This window comes from Corvus brachyrhynchos, unplaced genomic scaffold, assembly GCF_000691975.1.
Source record: "Corvus brachyrhynchos isolate BGI_N302 unplaced genomic scaffold, ASM69197v1 scaffold44, whole genome shotgun sequence".
In the NCBI taxonomy this organism is placed as follows: Eukaryota; Metazoa; Chordata; class Aves; order Passeriformes; family Corvidae; genus Corvus; species Corvus brachyrhynchos.
Genome location: NW_008238359.1, coordinates 915,766 through 934,067, shown reverse-complemented (window position 1 = coordinate 934,067; position 18,302 = coordinate 915,766). Strand labels below are relative to the sequence as shown.

Below are 18,302 nucleotides of genomic sequence, written 5' to 3'. Positions count from 1 at the left end.
TGCTGAAACTGCTGGTGCCTCCACTGCAGCCAAGAAGCACCCCGGGCTCTCCAGCCATGCCCAGCTTTCCTTCCCAAGTGGGACGAGATCTTTAGAGTCACCTGACATCAACATGCACAGTAACAGAGAGTGTATTGTCCTTGGTGCAATTGACTGGCTCAGTTTTCACTTGCAAGACAAAGGATGTTGAGTCTTGTGGGGAGGGTGTGTTGTACCTCAGCACCATCTGCAGGGAGAGACAAAAAGACAGACTAAGACAGGGATAATTAGTTCAATATAATCTATCACCGTTTTTTCCACTGGCTACTCTACTCCTCAAGATTGGAACGGACAAATGCACACTCATCCCAGTACCCCAAATAAAGGTCATTCAGATTGCAATCCTTCCATGGGCTCCTTCTCAAACTTTCAATTGTGACTGTGCAAGTCAGGCACACAGCAGTAAGGCCACTACAAAACATCTTCATCTTCTAGGACTCTTGAGAGCCGTGGAAGCATCATTGTCCTCATATTTGGACAGGTTCTGTCTCTGTTTCCTCCCACACACAGGGTTACTGCATTGGCACCAGGCTGAGATCAAAGCACACTTCCTTCCACAGAGGTGCAACAGAGAGTTTTGGTTTTTCCAAGATGAGGAGAGGAGGGTGGTCACAGCAGAGTGTGTGGGAACCTACCCGAGTAAAGACACAACAGCTGCCGTGGGCCTGCACCAAGAACTTGCCCGGAACCTCTGTCAGTGCCGCCTCCTGTACCAGCAGCCGGTTCTGGTAGGAGACTTGGAACTTCTTCCCAAAGCCTCCATGGGACCTCACCCTCACTTCTGCATCCCCTTGCGTGCTGTATGTCAGTGCTGCATACTTAGCCAATGCCTGCAAGGCCACTACTGTGTCCTGAAAAGGAAAACGCAATTACACGTGCAGCTCTGACATCCAAAGACACCTGAAATCGGCGTCCTGAGGACCTCCATATCCAAGGGCTCCTCTCCCCAAAGCATTTACACTCTCATACATTGTGTGCAGATCTCGCAGAGGTTCTTCCTCAAGAAACATCCCCTTCCCTGGCCATGAGTTACCTGTGTTGAGGCAAAGCCTCCATAGGCATTCTGCTGCCTGGTGAGCCAGGCCACGATGCCAGAGGCCGTGGTGAGGTCAGACTCTGTGACATTTGGCTTGGAGAGCAGGGCCAGGAGGATGTAGGCTGTCAGCTCCACATCCACAGACACTGGCTGTGACCAAGGGCTGGTGCTGGTTCTGGGCTTGGATGAGGTCTGACTCCAGTGAATCTGCCCATCTGGGAAAGGAAGGTAGTAGAGGGAATCTTGAGGGATATCAGGAAAGAAATCCTGTGGCCTAGCCGCCTAGACACAGTGGCTTGTATCTGCAGAGACCATTGGGTAAACACCTTTTGGCTGGGTCATCACATCACTGGGTCAGCTGAAAACCGATGTATTTTACAATACCCAGCACTCCATATTCCACACCAAGGTGACATACAAAAACTAATACACCAATAATCTGCATATGCATTACCTCCCAGTTGTCCAAATTCTGCATTGTCCTGTTTGCCAGGTCCACTTAACTACCTGATACTAGCTAGCTGTCCACTGGCCAGCCCTGAGGGTCAGTGACATGGGGCAGCTTGCTTTCCTCTCTGACATTTTACAGTCCCGCGCAGGAAAGCCCAGGTCTCCCAAACCCCAACCTCCACTTCAGGTACTGGAAAAGGGTAAGAGATTTGAAGGAAATCAGCACCCACCCCACAGTGCTGCCAGCACACGCCATGAGCTCATATACTGGATGTCTAAAAACTCTCTTTGGTGAAAGGCCTAGAGGGTAAGGCTCTGCTCCTCCCAAGCTGCAGGCAACAAAGCGCTCAGAAAGGTCACCAGTCCCTTCTCTGACGTTCCCCTGGCACTGAGGTCCCCGTACCTGCTCTGATCGCCTTTCGCTCAAGCACATCAAGGAGCTCTTGGGCGCGCTGAGAGTCCTTAGCCAGGGCGAAGGTGTAGGCCAGCAGGGCCTGGGTGTAAGTGCTGGCAGCCTTGGGGAGGGCAGGAGTGAGGCAGCCCAGAGCCCTGCGCACCACCGGGCTCTGCAGGAGAGAGGCACATGCTGCTGGTCACACACAAGCCCCTGCGAGGCAGGCAGACACTGCGACACCGAGAGAAGCATGCACTGGCACGTGCCAGCACGGAGAGCACCCCGCTCATTCACTCAGGGGACTCTGTGCACAGAGCTGCACTCTCTGCGCCCATGCAGCACCAGCAGCAGCATCTCCAGCCCTTGGTGCAAGGTGCTTGACAGACCTCCCCCCTGAGCTGGGTTTGGGCTTCAGCAAAGAGAGAGCATTTCAGTGCTCTCTCACTGAAATGAACACCTTTGCTGCTGGAATAGCATCGCCACGTCTTACTTTCCCAGTCCAAACACAACAGCGAAACCACACAACTGCAAGTGCGTACACACAGCCTGCTGAGCAGGGTGACTGTGTTTAATTCACCTTCACGGTGAATAATTGCACTAATGGTGAAAAAAAGGTGACCTGAAGGACAGCTATTGCCAGAAAGAAGGTTAATTTCCACCTGTCTTCCTTTTCTTGCCTAAGCACACTGCTTTCAGTTCCACTGAAAAGCACTGCTTTTTCACTTTTCTGATTTCCAGAGAACTTCACTTCTTAGTGTCTACAACTGTGTTTCTCCATCAAGTTAATTGGTGTTTTACTTGCCAGTACCACAGCCTAGTAACTAGCTACAATCCTTAGCACTTGTAAGAGCTCCTTCTTGTTATTACCTAAGCGTGCAGATCCAGCTGCCTTACAGCACTGCTTTCCCAGACTTCTGCTTTTTTTGTGAAGCTAAACCCTCTTAGGAGTTACATTATGTCTATTTACTTGACGATTGACATGGGAGCAGCTCCACCCACCTCACAATCAGCCTTCAGCTGTGCGGGACCGGCAAGGGGATGGGAGGTGAGGGGAGCAGGAATTTTTAATTCCTGGGAAATGGCCAACACAGTATCGAGCCCGTGAAGTCCAATGGTCCCCAGCAGTTTAACCTCACCTTCTCCCCGGCAGCAATGTCCTCCTCAAGGGAGTGTTCTTCCTGAGAAGTTGTAAAATCTTCCTCACCCACTCTATTACTTTGCCCACAAGTCCCTCCAAGGTGCTCTGTTGCCTCCCCCAGTGTTACCACTAAGCTCTTTAGGATTCCGATCTTAAGGCAAGAGCATGGCAAAGAATCCCAGTATTTACCTCTGGTGTTTCTCCTGCCTCCAAGTATGCAGCAGTGATGTAGGCAGCCAAGGGGACTTCTCCATCTATGCCTCCCTAAAAAAAGCATAGACATCCAAAAAGCTGGGAAAGTTAAATAGGCAAATACTGAAGCTTTTTAGGAGAGGTCTCACCTATCCCAGGCTTGCTCCCTCACAAGAAAGCACAACAACATAGGAAAGTGAATTTAAACAATTACCAGCACATTTGGAAAGAACTGCTTGGTGTTGTCCTCCAAGGTGCACTGGCTCCTACCTTCATGAATGTGTGGAAAAGTTGGCCCACGTTTTTGAAGCAACCACTGGGCAGCTGGTGGAATTCCAGCCAGGTTAGAGCAGCTTGGATAATCCGGTTGTCCAGATAAATGTATGGCTTAGCTTGGACAAAGCATTTAACCACAAATGCAGTCAGCCTGATTGAGAACAGAAAAAAAAGGCATGAAAGAAGGAAGAGAGAATCAGAGAGAGATCATGAAAGAGCAGGAAGAATGAGTGGAAAGAAAGAATCTAAGCAGAAGTTGAGGAAAAAGAAAAAAAGTGGGAGTTTGAAGCTGGTGGGTCTCTCTTTACTTATTGTGCTGTTTCTAATGTGCTGGTCCAAGGTCAGTTCATCCCAAGGACAGCTGCCTACCCATGGGATGCCCTAGTCCACAAAGCTTCTGGAACACTTTGGATCCAATAGGACAGCAAGGGTTTAATGCTGGAAGCAGAAAGCTGCCCACCTCCTGGCTGTCAGAGAGCAGGTAGACAGCAGGGAGAGAGCCCACAGCTTACCAAGTATTGCCATACTCATCCTTGATACCAAATTCACTATAGGAGCCATCAGGGTGCTGATACTGCAGCTGTATCTGGTACCCTGGGAAGTGGGATAGGACATGAGTGCTCACAGTGGTATTTGCAATGAAATCACTGTGAAGGAATGGGGTGGTTGAGTGCTCCAGGTGGAAGGGGAGTAGGCACCTGGGACTGTTGGACACAGAGGAAGGCAGAGGGGCAAGGTGGGTCTGTGGTACTCACCACTGCGCAGGAATCCTGTAGCCCTGTCCTTGATCTCAGGGCTCAGCTGCCTCGTCTTCTCCAGGTACTGCAGCACATAGACAACAGGGGCAAACAGCACCATGTTCTGCTCCCCACAGCCGTGGGGCATCTGCACCAGGTGGCCCAGGTTTTGCAGTGCCGTCCCCATGAGGTCCCCTGAGACAAAACATAAGCACCCTGACCACCTCCTGGGCAGTAGGATTCACCTCTTCCTACCTGTGACCAGTTCCCAGCAGTGCACCAAGCTAGGTAGGCCCGAGCACAGCAGTGTGGGGACACCTCTGTCCAGCCACCTTACCTGTTCCACTGTGCCTCTCATATGAACTGTACCCATTCCCACCCTGGCAGGGAAGCTCATTAACACAACACTCTCTCCCTTGCTGAATGTTTTAGGTTGTCAGTAATCAGGAAACACAGCCACACGTATGGGAAGAGCATGGCAGTGGAGCCTTGGAAATCTCAGAAGGAGTGTGGGGGAGTTTGGGTTTGGGCTTTCCTAGGGCTAAACTCAGAGATATGGGATTTGCAAAGGTACTACCATAGCTTCATTCCTTACCGGTGACCGAGACGGTGGCTCTGACTGAACCTTCAACCACATTTACAGGCAGCACCAGGGACACAGACTCCTGTGCTGGACTCCCTGACACCAGTTGGATAAGATGTGGAGAGGACAAAAAGAAAGAGATTCTGATTAAAACAGCTTTCAAAATCCCCAGAAACTGTTCAAGGCTTCTGTGATAACTTCCCATTTTCCCATCACAGAGGCTGTACATCACTTCAAAATCCATGTCCCGTTCCACCCTTAGCTTCCTCCATCCACCTCACGGTGACTGTGCTGTCCTAACAGCCTTCTTTATAAAGAAGATTTTCTCCTGGAAACCCTCAGGGATCAAAGCCACCTGTTCTTCTCTACAGAAGTTACTCCATCTCGTTTTAGATTTCAGTTGCAGGCTTGTGTTCTCAATGCACCTCATGCTCTCAAAATCATCTGATGGCCCCATCATACACCATGAAATTCAATACAGGAACAGCAATCCTAAGCCATGTCCTCCAGCCTCACCATGTTCAGTAGTGTGGTTTTATTTCCACAGGTGAAAAAGGCCTCAAGCTGTCACATTAGCGCCAGGGATGTTGATGGAAAAAGACCAGACCTCCCCCCATCTTTGCCTAGGGAAAAGCCCTAGCTGGTACCACAACTGGAGTATGCTTCTGTAGCTTCATCATGTGGACAGAGAAAATAGTTCAACAAGTGGAAATACCCAGAAGGTGGTTAGGCAGGAAGAGGGGGATGAACAGGGTGAAAGAAGAAAACAATCCATCTACCTTTTTCAGGACACAGGATGGAGCTGTGAGCCTTTTCTACCAACACTCCCTCTGGCTGTTGGAGCACATAAAAGTAGCATTGTAATGAGCACCCAGGAGAGAAACGGGCTTACAAGTGGATTAGAAGAAGGTATGTTCAGAATCCTGGTTTGGGGTGGACAGTCAACTGGAGTATCATCATTATCACACAAAAATACAAATCATTTTCACTTCAGATCAGAAACCAGCATGCATTTTCAGAATATCCTAACTTCTGAATGCCTGTGAAAATGGTGCTGTAAGATTCATCAGAGAACTCAGGAGGCAAGGACATAAAAGAGTGTTTAAAGTTTTCTATGGTATGAAGTGGAGGACACCCCTCTACCTCTTATGTCCATCAGCTCTCACGGTCTGGCCCAGCTCAGGCCCTGAGATGATAATTACACATTTTGAATAGCAAGGGGTAACTCCCAAAATTAACATGCACAAAATTTGGGCTTTGCACAAAGCCTACTTTGAGGCTTAAGTAACAGAACAGCTTGACTGACCCGGACTTGAATGAGTTTGATGATTGTGTCTTTCTGTCCTTGTTTTGGGACGAATGGTATCTCTTCACCACAGAGCTCTTTGGTGGCCACAGCCTCTGTGCTAAGGCTGATGTTCATGAGCCCTGAAAATAACACACATTTAGGTGCATGACACCCTCTGAGGAAACACTTCCCATTAATACAACAGACATCACCTGCTGACAAGAAGAAATTGGATCACAGCCTTATACGTTCCTGTGCCTCCTAGCACAGGCTTGTGAGTAACCATGACCACAGGAAAAGTGCAAAGAAGTACTCTCTGGGTAACAGAGCTAACAGCTCCTCGCTATGTCAGCCCTTACAAAACATCCCCACCTTGGTCCCACCCCTTCCCAGTTCCACCACCCCACCTTCCTGTGCTTCTCACCCAGTTGCTCAGCTGTGATATTCCACTGGAAGGTCTTGGCTTCCCCAGCACACAAGCAGCTGCTGTAGACACAGTCTTTGCATGGCTCCAGCTGGAAGTGTGCAAACTCCTCCAGGGTCACTTGGATCTGAAGGGGCAGCAGGGATGGCAATAAATAAACATGAACAACACAAAAAGGAAGCCTACTGAGGGTGGAAGCAGGGGCACAGCCTGAGGGGAATATACACAGATTGTTTGAACAGACAGGGATCAGGCTGGAAAAGCCAAAGCCCTGGCAACCTGGCCAGGGTTATCAAGGGCAACAAGTGTGTCTGTGTTTGTGCTTGGGATTGCCCCAACCCAGGTGCAGGACCTTGCACTTGGCCTTGCTGAACTTCATGGGGTTTGCACAGGCCCAGCTGTCAAGCCTGCCAAAGGTGCTTCCTTATTTCCCTTTTTAAAAATGGGGGTTATGTTTTCCCTTTTCCAGTCAGTGGGAATGTCACTGGACTGCCATGACTTCTGAAAGGGGATTTGGAACTGGATGATCTTTAAGGCCCCTTCCCCTGTAATTCTATGATCACAGGCCACACGTGTCAGCCATGTCCCACTCTTCTTGCAGAGGCCATCAGGGCTCACCTACCTTCATGCATTGCTGCAGGTTGTTGAAGACTGTGGCCTTCAAGTTGAAGGTCTCACCCTGGACCACAGAAGATGGCAGTGGGAGCTCCACAAGAAAGGGCTTGGAAACAATCAGCCGGGAGGCTGGAGCAAATCCAAAGCCATTATGTCCTGTGCAGAAAATTCCTGCTTTCCATTCTGTGATGGTGTCAGGCACAGTGACAGTGACACTCTTGTTCCCACTGGGACTGCAGAGAAGTAGATGGCGACAGAAGCGTTTAACTGAATGATGCTGTTCCACACCGGGTGACCTGCTCTGTGTCCTTCTCTGCAGAGCACCCCATCCCCTCGCCTCAGCCTAACCCCTACTGAACTTACAGCCCTTTAGGGTTGCCAGAAAGTCCTTGTGGGGCAGGGACCCCTGCCTCAAGTGCTCATATCAACAGAACACTTGGGTCAATAGGTCACATGGCTGCAAGATGCCATCAATCACAGACAGCACTTGCCCTTTGCACGTCTAAAAATGGCTTACAGGTATCAGCAGTTTTATTCCTCTTGGCCTAGAGATGGAGAACCAGAAACCAGAAGAGCAACAGGACTAGCAGCAGTAGGGCTTAACAGATGAGGCTGATCCAGCCATTCACTGTCCTGTGAGACACTGACAGCTTAAAGCCCAGCATGAGGGCAGGGCAGAGACTTGTCCTGTGCACATGTCACAGCTTTTGAGTGGAGCAGACTGTTCTGCAGCTGCCACCACACCCGACATAAAAAGCAGCCATAGCTAAAGATACTGGTACTATTTGGCTTATTTTGTCATGCATGTACAGGAAGGCAATATACACAACACAGAAACCTTTTGGTGGCTCAGATCAGCCTGGTGAACAAGTCACAGAGGAAATAGCTGCTGCTGGGGATGAAGAGATGGATGTATTTGTGAGGACAGTGGAGGTGGGAGAGGGCAGATGTGGGAGGATCTGGCCTGAGCATTTCAGTCTTCAGAGAACAGACAAGAAAATCTTGAAGTCGCAGATGAAAAATCTCCAAAAGCTCTCTCAGCAGACCCTGTGTACACACTGAGCCTTTCTCACAGGACACAATTTTCAGTCCTATGAAGGACTTCTATGGACATCAGCTTCCCCTGGATACCATGATACATCTGTGAGCGCATTTGGGGAAATGCAAGCCCACAGGGCTACCAAAACCAGAGTGTAGGCAGTAAACTAAGCTGTTTTGCTGCACCTCACCAGCTTTCCTATCTTTCTATGCCAGACACCTCTCATGGACGGCCACCACTTCTAGTAGAAGCAAATGCCTTAAATGCATACATCAGCTCCAGTAATGAACAGCCTGACAGGTGTGAGCCCATGACATATGTCCTTAAGTTTCTTGCACAGATGCCTATGATCTAAACTCAGTTGCCCCTGCTGCCACTCCCAGCCACACAAAATGACCCAGACTAAAGCCCCACTGCTCAGTTTACTCACCCCACAGAATACAAATCCCATAGCCAAGTTTGGGGGAAATGCTTGTGTACTTTCTCTTCAGCTGAAGAAAAAGGTGGAAACATAGTGGGCTGAAAGGTTGATATCAGGTGCTCTGTTGGAAAAAGACCTAGTCACCACAGTGTCCTCGGGTCCTGGTTAAGAGCAGAGGAGCTCCAGCACAGCTCAGGCTGCAGCAAATTGAGTCAGCTCTTGGGAAGCATGGCAACAGAACAAAGGGTGCTGTCCCAAATTTTAAAATCTCTTGCCTCATTTCAAATGTCAGAGGTGCTTTGGGCTTTACTTGCATGTGGAGGCACCATGGGACAGGCAACCTTTCCCTCACTTCAGAGATAAAACCTGGGATCCAGACTTCCCACTAACAGCCCTCACATCAGCCCAACAGGTTTAGGGACAGGAAACCTTCTTTCTCCTCCATTTGCACTTACAGCAAGCGCTGCCTCTTGGCTCAAACCCAGGACTGCTTTCACATGAAAGACTAAGCCTCCCATGTAAGAAGAAACAGCTGGCAAATGCTTACTGTTGTACACTTTATGGGGCTGGGCAAACATCAACATGGGCCTGGAAATAAACGTTCCTGTTTCCCGCAGCACAGTTGTCAGTGCAGTGGTTGGACACACTCTGGGTTTCTTGATATTGGTGTTGGACATAATTTTCAACCCCATTTCCTGTAGGAAAAAAATAATCACCAGAAGATTGTCCTCTCCTCTCTGCCCTCTGCCCTTGTGCCTTCCTGTCCCCTCACACAGTGGGGGCTTGGCTGTCCTCTGTGTTCTCTTGCTTCATTTTAAGAGGGAATAATTCAGATCCCCAGCAATGGGCAAACAAGGTCTTCTAAGGTAACTTATCTGGTCTGAGTCAGCCAAATATAGTCCTTTTCAAACACATGGTCATTTGGGTACTATGCCTTCTCAGCCTGCAGGGTGCAATTGCTCATGCTATGAAGATTAAACAATTTGTGTGAAATCCAATTAAAGTAATGAATAATCCTTGGCAACCTGAGTCATGCAACCCAAGTGTGGCAACCACACAAAGATTTTTCCTTATACATTTCAAGTCACTTATTCAAATAACAAGTGAGTTACAAGAGCCTAAACTGCACCTGTTTGCTATCCTGTCTGCAGTGGCATCCCTTGGATATTGGTAAAGTCAGGGGCCACACTTCCCTCATGAATTATCTCAACCCACCCAATCAACCATTTTTACCCGGAATGCCGTAAACACATCAGGCTCATCAGAATTTGGGAACCTGCATGAACGATCATCTTCAGACACTTGGTGAGGATACCTGGAGTTATAAACAGATGAGAACAGCCCATAGATCTGGGAAAGCAAGAAAAAGAAAAAAAAAAAAATCAGTGCAAATTAAACCTGGCATTCCCTTCCTCTCACACATCCAAGGGCTGTTTGAGTTGCCTCTGGCTACTGTGTATGAACATGTGCCAGAAAGCCCAGGATCGCTGTCAGTCTTCCCAGGCCCTCCTCTGATAGTGCCAGCACAGAAGCTGTTTTACCACTGAGTGATGCTCAACCTCTTCCTCAGTCCCTAATCCCTGCCCATCCACACTGGGAACGCTGCTGATCCCTCCGGGCCAGCCGTGCTTTGAGTTTCCTGGAGGTAAGCTCTGCACAGGTGCAGTGGCCTCCTTCCTGCCTCATTTTCAGTAGTGGAGGGAAGAATTCAGAGCAAGCTCACTCACCGAGTGGCTGCTCAGTTCTCTTCCTGGCTTCACCCAAAAGGCGCTTGGATCCGCAGCCCAGACAGCACACGTGGACCCAGGAGCTGCCTGCAGGCGGAGGCCGACCTGTGAGCCAGGAAGAGTCTCCAGCGCTGAGAAGCCGAGCTCCACCTGCATGGGAAGAATGCAGGCAATGCCTGAGTGACATTTCTGAGGGTGGCCCCCCTACCACTTCCCGAGCAGGGAAGGGACCTACATGAAGAGAGTTTCCAAAGACCTGCCTTGGACAGAGACCCAAGGAACCTCCCAAGGACCCCGAGAAGGTATTTTAAAACCACACAGAGGTTCTAACAGGAAAGATGGCAGAGGGGGAGCCATCAGTGTGCACATGGAGACATTCTCATGTCAGAGCGCTGTTCTCTCTTCTTTACCAGCAAACCAGCCAGCCATGGTCACACACCTCACACTTATGGAGCCCCTTCTTCCAGAGCCCCAGGTCAAAAATAAGCCTAGTTCTTATCTCCAGGCTCTTTGTGGGATTGGACCCAGTTTCCTGAAACTCTTCCTGTTCTTGCTTGAATCTGACTGTCTGTGGCAGACGAACAGCTGTGGAGCTGTGGAACAGGGGTAATGCCCTCTCTGAAGTTCAACTTTGGAGTGCAAGACACAGCCAAGAAAGCAGATTCCCAGGGATGCCACAATGACCAGATGCACTCAGCCCTTTCTGGATGGCAGGTAAAATCCACTTCTTCCATCATCCACTTCCAGATGTCATCCCAACACCACATACTAACAATTCTAAGTGTCTGCTGCAGCACAACTGCAGCCCTGAGCTCTCCTGGGAACCACACGAATGACCTGTGCTGGGCTGGATTATCTCTGATCCTACCGGGCTGCAGTTGCCTATGGAGACAGACAGCAATTCTCTGCCTTTCCCAAACATTGCAGCAGCCCCCACAATGCTGAGCACACACTTGCTCCAAACAGCCCAGCACAGCTCACCAATCACAAACTGCAGCTCACGTGACAGCATCCCACACAGGATCAGCTGCACACAGCTACACAGCTCTCCTTGTGTTGCAGCAGACACATTCAGGCACAGCCTCAGACACAAACCCTACCTTGTTTCTGAAACACTCCGAGATGCTGAAGATGGCAGAATCAGCAATGATTTTTCCGTTGCGGAAGATAACATAAACAACAAGTCTTGGAGCTGGGGCATAGGTCAAGCTGAACGTAAGAGGGATGGAGAAGAAGCCCTCCAGCACTAGATGGAGAAGAGAGGGAATAAGAGGAAGTAGATTTGGTAGTGAAAATAGAGTCTGATCAGCTTTGCCATTCTGCATGTGCCTGTTGAAATCCTTTCCTCCTTTACTGAAGTCTTTCAAGACCAAAGAGATTTCTGGAGACTACTGAAACAATCAATATATCTCTGGATCTGGATCCAAGACCAGCAAAAGAATTTTCTGTTTATTGCCTTGAGGACACAAAACAGTACTTTGGAGCTCAAGCTTGGCTCCACAAAGAGTGAGAGTGTCAGATATCTTTCAAAGCCTCCTCTCACCCAACATCTCCCATCCCATCACCAGCAAAGAGGTGACTTTGTGCCAAAACACTTATAATTCAGGTTTTAAAAAACAAGAGCTGGAGAATTAGGCAACAGTGGGTGAACAGACATCAAAATTATAAGCTGTGGCATCCTAATGACCCAGATTATTTGTAGACACAGCTGCATGGAAGGTAAGGCTACAGTTTCATGCTGCTTGCAGGAGCAGAAACAAAAGGAGACTTTGAAGACAACAGAGGATGAGTCTATGGGCTAGGAAATGCTGAATATTCTTCTCTTGGTACAGAGCAGGAGGGCAAAGGGAGCATAAAATCTGGAAAGGCACAGTGCTCTGAGGCAGCACACAAGTGGTGAGCCACCCCTATGTCGCAGGGAGGCTTATGCCACTTATCCAAATAAGAGTGGATGCCACAGACCACTGAGTTCTTGCTAGACATGGCACTGGGGAGTGCACTTACGCTGTGGCGGCCCAGCCCAAACAGTCTGCTGACCTGCGTGGACTATCCCTCTTTTCCCTGTGACCTAGGGAAGAGCACAGAAAGGGATAGTCACATAGCCTTTGAGATCACTATGATGATCAAAGTAACCCTAAACTTAAATGGGGAGATTAAATGGGGGTGGGGCAAGGGATATTGGCTTTATTTGCTCTCAGCTAGTAAGGAGAGCACAGGGATGCAGTGATGTGGGGCAGGACAGGTAAGGCCAATACCTGCCCTGCACTTGTGCAGAGCCTAAGAGGAAGGTTCTGCCTTCCTTGCTATTACTGCAGTCCCAGAATTGAAACTGGGATCCAGCCCCATGGTGACTGGATGAACTCCCCATCCTGGCCTGAGCCGAATCTATTAAATATCAGGCTTGAACCTCTAAGAGATGCCGATTTGGGCCTTCAGCTGTCACCCACTAGCACTTCCCCAGAAACTCACAAAGTAGGAGAAGATGACACGCTTGGGCCCATGTTCCAGGTCTTCCTCATAAATTCTGAAGTCCACCTGGACAGACTGCTTTGTGCCACAGGGCATCGTTTCTGGCACACGGGCGATAGAGAGGAAGCTCCTGCTGGTGCTGTAGAATGGACGTATGAAAAAAGAGGCTCTCTGGTAACTTAAATCAACTGTCCCAGGCTCTCTATCCGAATCTTGATGTAGGACACTTGCCTGGTGAGACAAAAAAACCAAACCAGTTAATTTCTCTAGTTTAGCAAGTCAGCTGCAAATCACCTTGGTACGATGATGTGAACAACACCAAAGGACAGGTCTCTGTGTGGAGAGCTCATGAGGAAAGCAACTGGGACCTGGAGAATGAGCTCTCAGAGGGAGACAAGATCCAGGACATGCTGAGGTGTTTTAGGTTTGAGTTACTGTCCCTCAGGAAGGAACAAGGAAGATGTCTGTGGGGCAGTAAATGGCTCTGACACGCACGTGTACCCTTGCCACAAGACACACCCTTCCTTACTTACCTCCAGGGAGGCCAAGGTTCTATTCCAGGCAGATGTGTCCAGGCTAAATGAAGCTGTCCCAGAGTCCCCAGTGATGTACTTCTGCCTAAATTGGTGCTCACCACAGTTTACTAAGAGGAGGACTTCTTTGTTCTTCAGTGCCTTGCCTTGGTAATCAATTACTTTTATCTGAGAACATCATGAGGAGCAAGAGAGGTACAGAAGAGTCCAATCAGCAGACAGAATTTCTGGCTTCCCCAATTCAGGGGCAGTGTTTCCAAGGACAGCAAGATCACTCTTTCAGTCACTAACAATTTTATCAGCACTGCTGCTGGTCCTGCCATATTACCACTTGCACTGCCATGTTCATTCACAGAATCACAGAACCACAGAATGGGTAAGGTTGGAAGGGTCACAGTGGGTCATGTGGTCCACTCCACAGCAGGAGGCGTCCTGGCTGCTGAAATTCCAAATGTTTGGGTTTGTGCCCCACATATTAATGCCTACAGCTGCTCCCCCTCATGGGTTGTTTGGTAAATGGCAGTCTTGGGTGTTAATCTCACATCTTGCAATTCAAGAGTTTTGTGTCTGGGAGTCATTTGTGCCCTCCCAAGCCTCTGGCTAGAGATGAGGTCAGAAAAGACAGTAGGTAGCAATCACTGTGAAAGTATTGCTTACACTCTCCCCTTCAAAGGACTGAAACTGGGAATTACCTTTCCTCTGTACATCTGTCCAGGGTGGTAGTAAGAATTCACATCATCAAACAAGGCCATCCCACCAATCCTGGAGATGAGTAATTTGTGGGAAGCATTGACCTGTATCTCTGAATGAAAGCAGCGAGACAGAAACATGAGAGAGGGAGCAAGAAAACCAAGCAGTCCTCAGCAATTTCCCTGCAGAGTGACCCCCTGGTAATACTGATGGACATGTTCAGCTGCACACACATTTCACATCACAATGGTGACCTGCCCAAGACTCTGGGTATCTGGTTTTCCTCCCACTTAACTTCTGGCTTTTAGAGAGCTTCATCATCTGACACCGCAGGCACTCTGAGTGAGTGTGTCATGCCATCAGGAACTTCTGGCTCTGTCTCTATCTGTGAAGTTAGATAGCAGGCCCCAATGGGCTCAGAAGGTTCAGGTCCCTTGCTAGCCTGAAAGTCTCCAGTGCTTTTGGTAAGATTAGCACATCTTCACATGCCTCTTTCCAGGCACCAGAAATTCCAGAGTTACCTGTGGCATCCTCCACCAGCGAGGCCTCTGCAACTATGCTGTCCCGATAGTACCGAAAGTCTCGGCTGAAGGAGGACAGGCTCACGTTTGTGAAGAAGCAGCCTGCCTCATCTGTCTGAAAGTACAAAGGGAAGAAACAAGGTGAGGCACTTGGGTTAGAAGTTACAGAAGTAGCACAGGAATAGTGGTGCAAAACCCCTGCTCTCAGGGAGCTTTGCCTTTTGGCATTGCAGCTCAGGATGTGGAGCAGGCACAGGATGAGAGGCCCAGTCACAATCCTCAGACACAGCTGCTGAGAGGCAGCACCAGTAGCAGTGGCCAAGCAGCCAAATCAATGGGTTAACATCGCTATTACTTCAGCTAAAGCACCCAGCAGACTTGTCTTACCCTGAGGCTGAGCACAAATATCTCTGAATACGGTTCAGCTCTTCCTAAGCACCTCACCTGGTTGCTGAATTTGTGACAGAGATCGGGTTTGGAAGCAGTGGGCAGGAACGGGGCTATCTTCTGACAAAGGCTCACGTGAACCATCCCCTGGACGCTTTTCCCACGGGTGTATCTGTTTGGGGGAGCAGAGATAGGCAGAGACAGTCACACACAGTAGGAGAACTCATGGATTGTTTTGCACAGCCCCAGAGACCACTCACTGCCAGATAGTCACAGTATAGCACAAGAGTGGCAGCCATACAGCAGGCCCAGGAGTCCTGACCCAGAAAGCAGGGTGAAGCCAGGGCTCTGCAGTGATGGGGGATGATGGGAGATCTGATATCATTAGCACCAAACTAAATTATTTGAGGTAACTAGAGTGTTGTAGGTTCTGACTGCACTATACATCAGCATCACCTGCAATACACCCAGGATGTGCTGGAGGCATTCATCATCTTATTAGCAGAAACACGGGTGATTAAGAAAGTACCTTTTATTAAGAAATCGCCTTTACATGGGGCTGCCTCTAGTGTTGTCCTTGGACTACACCTGAGGCAATTCCTTTTTGCCTCCCTCTAGTTTCCATTTGAACATAATCAGGAAAAGCTTCCCTTCATTTCCCATGAGCTTGTTCTTCAGGGAGATGAACACCAATTATCTGCCATGTCCTGTCCCACAAATGGGTGCTTGTCAAAGGGTAGGCTGTTCCCCCAGGTTTTGTTTGTAGAGGTTTGTGGAGTGTTTTTAGAAAAGAGTAGAGTATCAGAATGATAGTTACAGGAATGTTTTGTGTTGCCCCAGGGTGCAGACAGCTGCCATGGAAGATTCTGCCTTCCTGTACTGAAGTGTAGCAAACTTGCCCTTAGCTTCTCATGGTTACCCAGCCAGCTTGTGCACTTCAGGCCAGAAATTAACACATGGCCGTCCCTCCAGTCAGAGTCCTCACCTGCCACATACCCGGAGCGGGAAGGTTGTATCTAGTGCATAAATCTGATTTGGTGCCTCAAAGATCACTTCAAATTTTGGCAGCACTGGAAGAGAAAAACAGAGAACTGTAGGAAACACAGGCCAGGGACAGCCTTCACAGAGAATTAACATGAAGGCAGACTATGGTGGAATAAGGCACAGGAAATAGAGAAGGAAGGTGGTGAGAAGGGGAAAGGGAAAATTTTCCATGTATCTTTAACAGATTTGTGTGTAGGCCCTGGATGATTTGCTCCTTCCCAAACTAAAACCAAACATGCCCATGTCCCTGCACTTTTGACAGCTGTTTTCAGAAGACTGGCCTCCCAACACAGTTGATTAGGTAATAAAATTGAGGTGAGAGGGCACCAGACTTCATATTCTCTGGAAAAGTCCATCCTAAATTGCCTTGTTTTATCTGACTCCGAGATCCATAGGAATCAGCTGTGTCAAAGGTCTGGGGCCATGCACAACACTCTTCCCACACACTGAGCCCAGGTCTCAAAATGGTCTCCTCTCCAGAGCTCAGCTCAGACTCTTTTCTATGACAGATGCTACTACTTTTCCCATTTGCTCCTAGGATGGCTAGCAAGGAATAAACACCCTGCTTCCTGGACCAGGAGTGCAAGGTCCTCTCTGCAGCTCAGACAAACCCCCACGTGCTCATACCATGCTCCTTAACGGAGAAGCTGCCATAGGCTCTGGCACTGGTCACGTTGATGACGTACATTCCCAGCAGGGGCTCGTCACTCAGCTGGAAAGACAGGTCTGCAATGCCATCCTGAGGCACCACATTCTGCCACCGCTCTATCTGGTTGTTCTTAGGGTCCTGCACCCACAAGAAAGAAAGGGTTGCTCCAGCATCTCACTGATCCACATCCCATGGAAACTGAGCTTCAGGATTTCAGTGTTGTAGGCTACCAGGTTCTACAGCAAAGGAGTGAGGTTTGGTATAGACTGATCAGGAAATTTTGAAGACATGATAAGTGCTCGGATTCTGCTCCCAGCATCTGAGCCTTCTTCTGCACTTATTTAAATTCTGATCTTAAGGAAAGATTCTTCACAGTTCTAACTTTCTTTCATAAGTGTCTAAGTTATCTATTTATACTCTTGCAAGTCTAGAACAACAGATTTCTACTGAAATACCTGGGAGCATAACCTTAAGTAAGTGCATAAAAAAGAAGCTGAAAGCAGTATGTTAGTTTAAGAATCTAACATCTAACAACAAAAAAAGAAGGGCTACTATTCCTCTCAGAGGTCTGTAAAATCTACTGGAAATTGAATATGAACAGCTCAGTGAAGTGACTGCCGTCACCATTACTCTAACATGAGATTTCAGCATCACTCACCTGGAGAAAAAGGGAAATCTGGGGAGGAAAAAAGGAAAAAAACATTAGAAGAGAGAAACACATGCCAGCACCACACACAAGGTTCTTCAGACTCAGAGCCCTCTCTGAAGGGTGTGCAACTGGTGACTTGGAAACTTAAGAGCACTGACAACAATACAAAGTAAAACAAATGCCACCAAAAAGGAGAAATACCTGATGGGTTCATTACAGTAAGGTCTGAAGAAAGGGAAAGGAAAAACCAGTCTGGAGGTCACACAGCACTTGCTAATGACTTCCTGACAGAAAAACTCAGAAGTCACCACCCAAACACACCTAGCTCTGGTTCAGCTGCAGTCTTAAAGGGGTTACAGAGGTATAGGATCCCTTAATTTGGAAAGAACCTCTGAATCCAACATTCTGCTGAAACATGTCTTCCTGACCAGATTGCTCATAGCCTTCTCCAGCAGGATTCTGAACATCTCCAATGATGAAAATGCCTTCTCTGGACATGTTCCCATATTTTTGCAATGAACAGGTTAGTCCTAATGTCTAAGCAGCATTCCAGCTTGTTGGGGGCAGGTTAAAAGCACCCTTCCCCACAAGAAGGAAAACCCAATTTACAAACTATTCACTCCCCCCATGACACCATCACATCAGGAATCAATATGCCCCCTACTTGCAGCTGCGTAACCGTTCTACCAGGATGAGCAAGAGACATGCACACTTCTGCCACCGTCCTGAGCTGCCAGCTTTTACTGGAGTTACTGCTCCCCTCTGCATACTCATAAAGCCTACCAGGGATGAATGTGAAAAACTTGGAGCTTTGGCAGATGAGCAGGGTAGAAAGGAGGTAGGATCCGCGCATGGTCCAAGGCAGCCTCTTGCACAGCCCCCCAGGACTCGCTTACCGAATCATTGAGTGCGAGGAATTCCTCATCCAGAGTCACAATGCGAAATCTCACTGAAGGCAAGGAAATCAGGGAATATATTATCAGATCTCAGTTTTTCCCTAC

General features: G+C 48.6%; 1 protein-coding gene across 1 annotated transcript in view; it reads right to left on the bottom strand.

The window, feature by feature from the left end:
• LOC103616674 (alpha-2-macroglobulin-like protein 1) overlaps window positions 1-18,302 on the bottom strand; it is a 22,654-nt gene that overhangs the window by 2,082 nt on the left and 2,270 nt on the right. The window contains exons 4-31 of the mRNA XM_017735840.1: window positions 18,198-18,250; window positions 17,311-17,328; window positions 16,631-16,790; window positions 15,945-16,029; window positions 15,017-15,131; window positions 14,573-14,687; window positions 14,054-14,163; window positions 13,362-13,529; window positions 12,829-13,059; window positions 12,364-12,427; window positions 11,460-11,605; window positions 10,360-10,509; window positions 9,866-9,982; window positions 9,180-9,327; window positions 8,642-8,753; window positions 7,180-7,405; window positions 6,558-6,684; window positions 6,152-6,273; window positions 5,625-5,679; window positions 4,858-4,941; window positions 4,281-4,457; window positions 4,038-4,119; window positions 3,520-3,676; window positions 3,247-3,321; window positions 1,929-2,091; window positions 1,073-1,290; window positions 675-890; window positions 102-226 (exon numbers count right to left, since the gene is read on the bottom strand). Coding sequence (XP_017591329.1) covers window positions 102-226; window positions 675-890; window positions 1,073-1,290; window positions 1,929-2,091; window positions 3,247-3,321; window positions 3,520-3,676; window positions 4,038-4,119; window positions 4,281-4,457; window positions 4,858-4,941; window positions 5,625-5,679; window positions 6,152-6,273; window positions 6,558-6,684; window positions 7,180-7,405; window positions 8,642-8,753; window positions 9,180-9,327; window positions 9,866-9,982; window positions 10,360-10,509; window positions 11,460-11,605; window positions 12,364-12,427; window positions 12,829-13,059; window positions 13,362-13,529; window positions 14,054-14,163; window positions 14,573-14,687; window positions 15,017-15,131; window positions 15,945-16,029; window positions 16,631-16,790; window positions 17,311-17,328; window positions 18,198-18,250 — 3,619 coding nt within the window. The remainder of the gene's footprint in view (window positions 1-101; window positions 227-674; window positions 891-1,072; window positions 1,291-1,928; window positions 2,092-3,246; window positions 3,322-3,519; window positions 3,677-4,037; window positions 4,120-4,280; window positions 4,458-4,857; window positions 4,942-5,624; window positions 5,680-6,151; window positions 6,274-6,557; window positions 6,685-7,179; window positions 7,406-8,641; window positions 8,754-9,179; window positions 9,328-9,865; window positions 9,983-10,359; window positions 10,510-11,459; window positions 11,606-12,363; window positions 12,428-12,828; window positions 13,060-13,361; window positions 13,530-14,053; window positions 14,164-14,572; window positions 14,688-15,016; window positions 15,132-15,944; window positions 16,030-16,630; window positions 16,791-17,310; window positions 17,329-18,197; window positions 18,251-18,302) is intronic.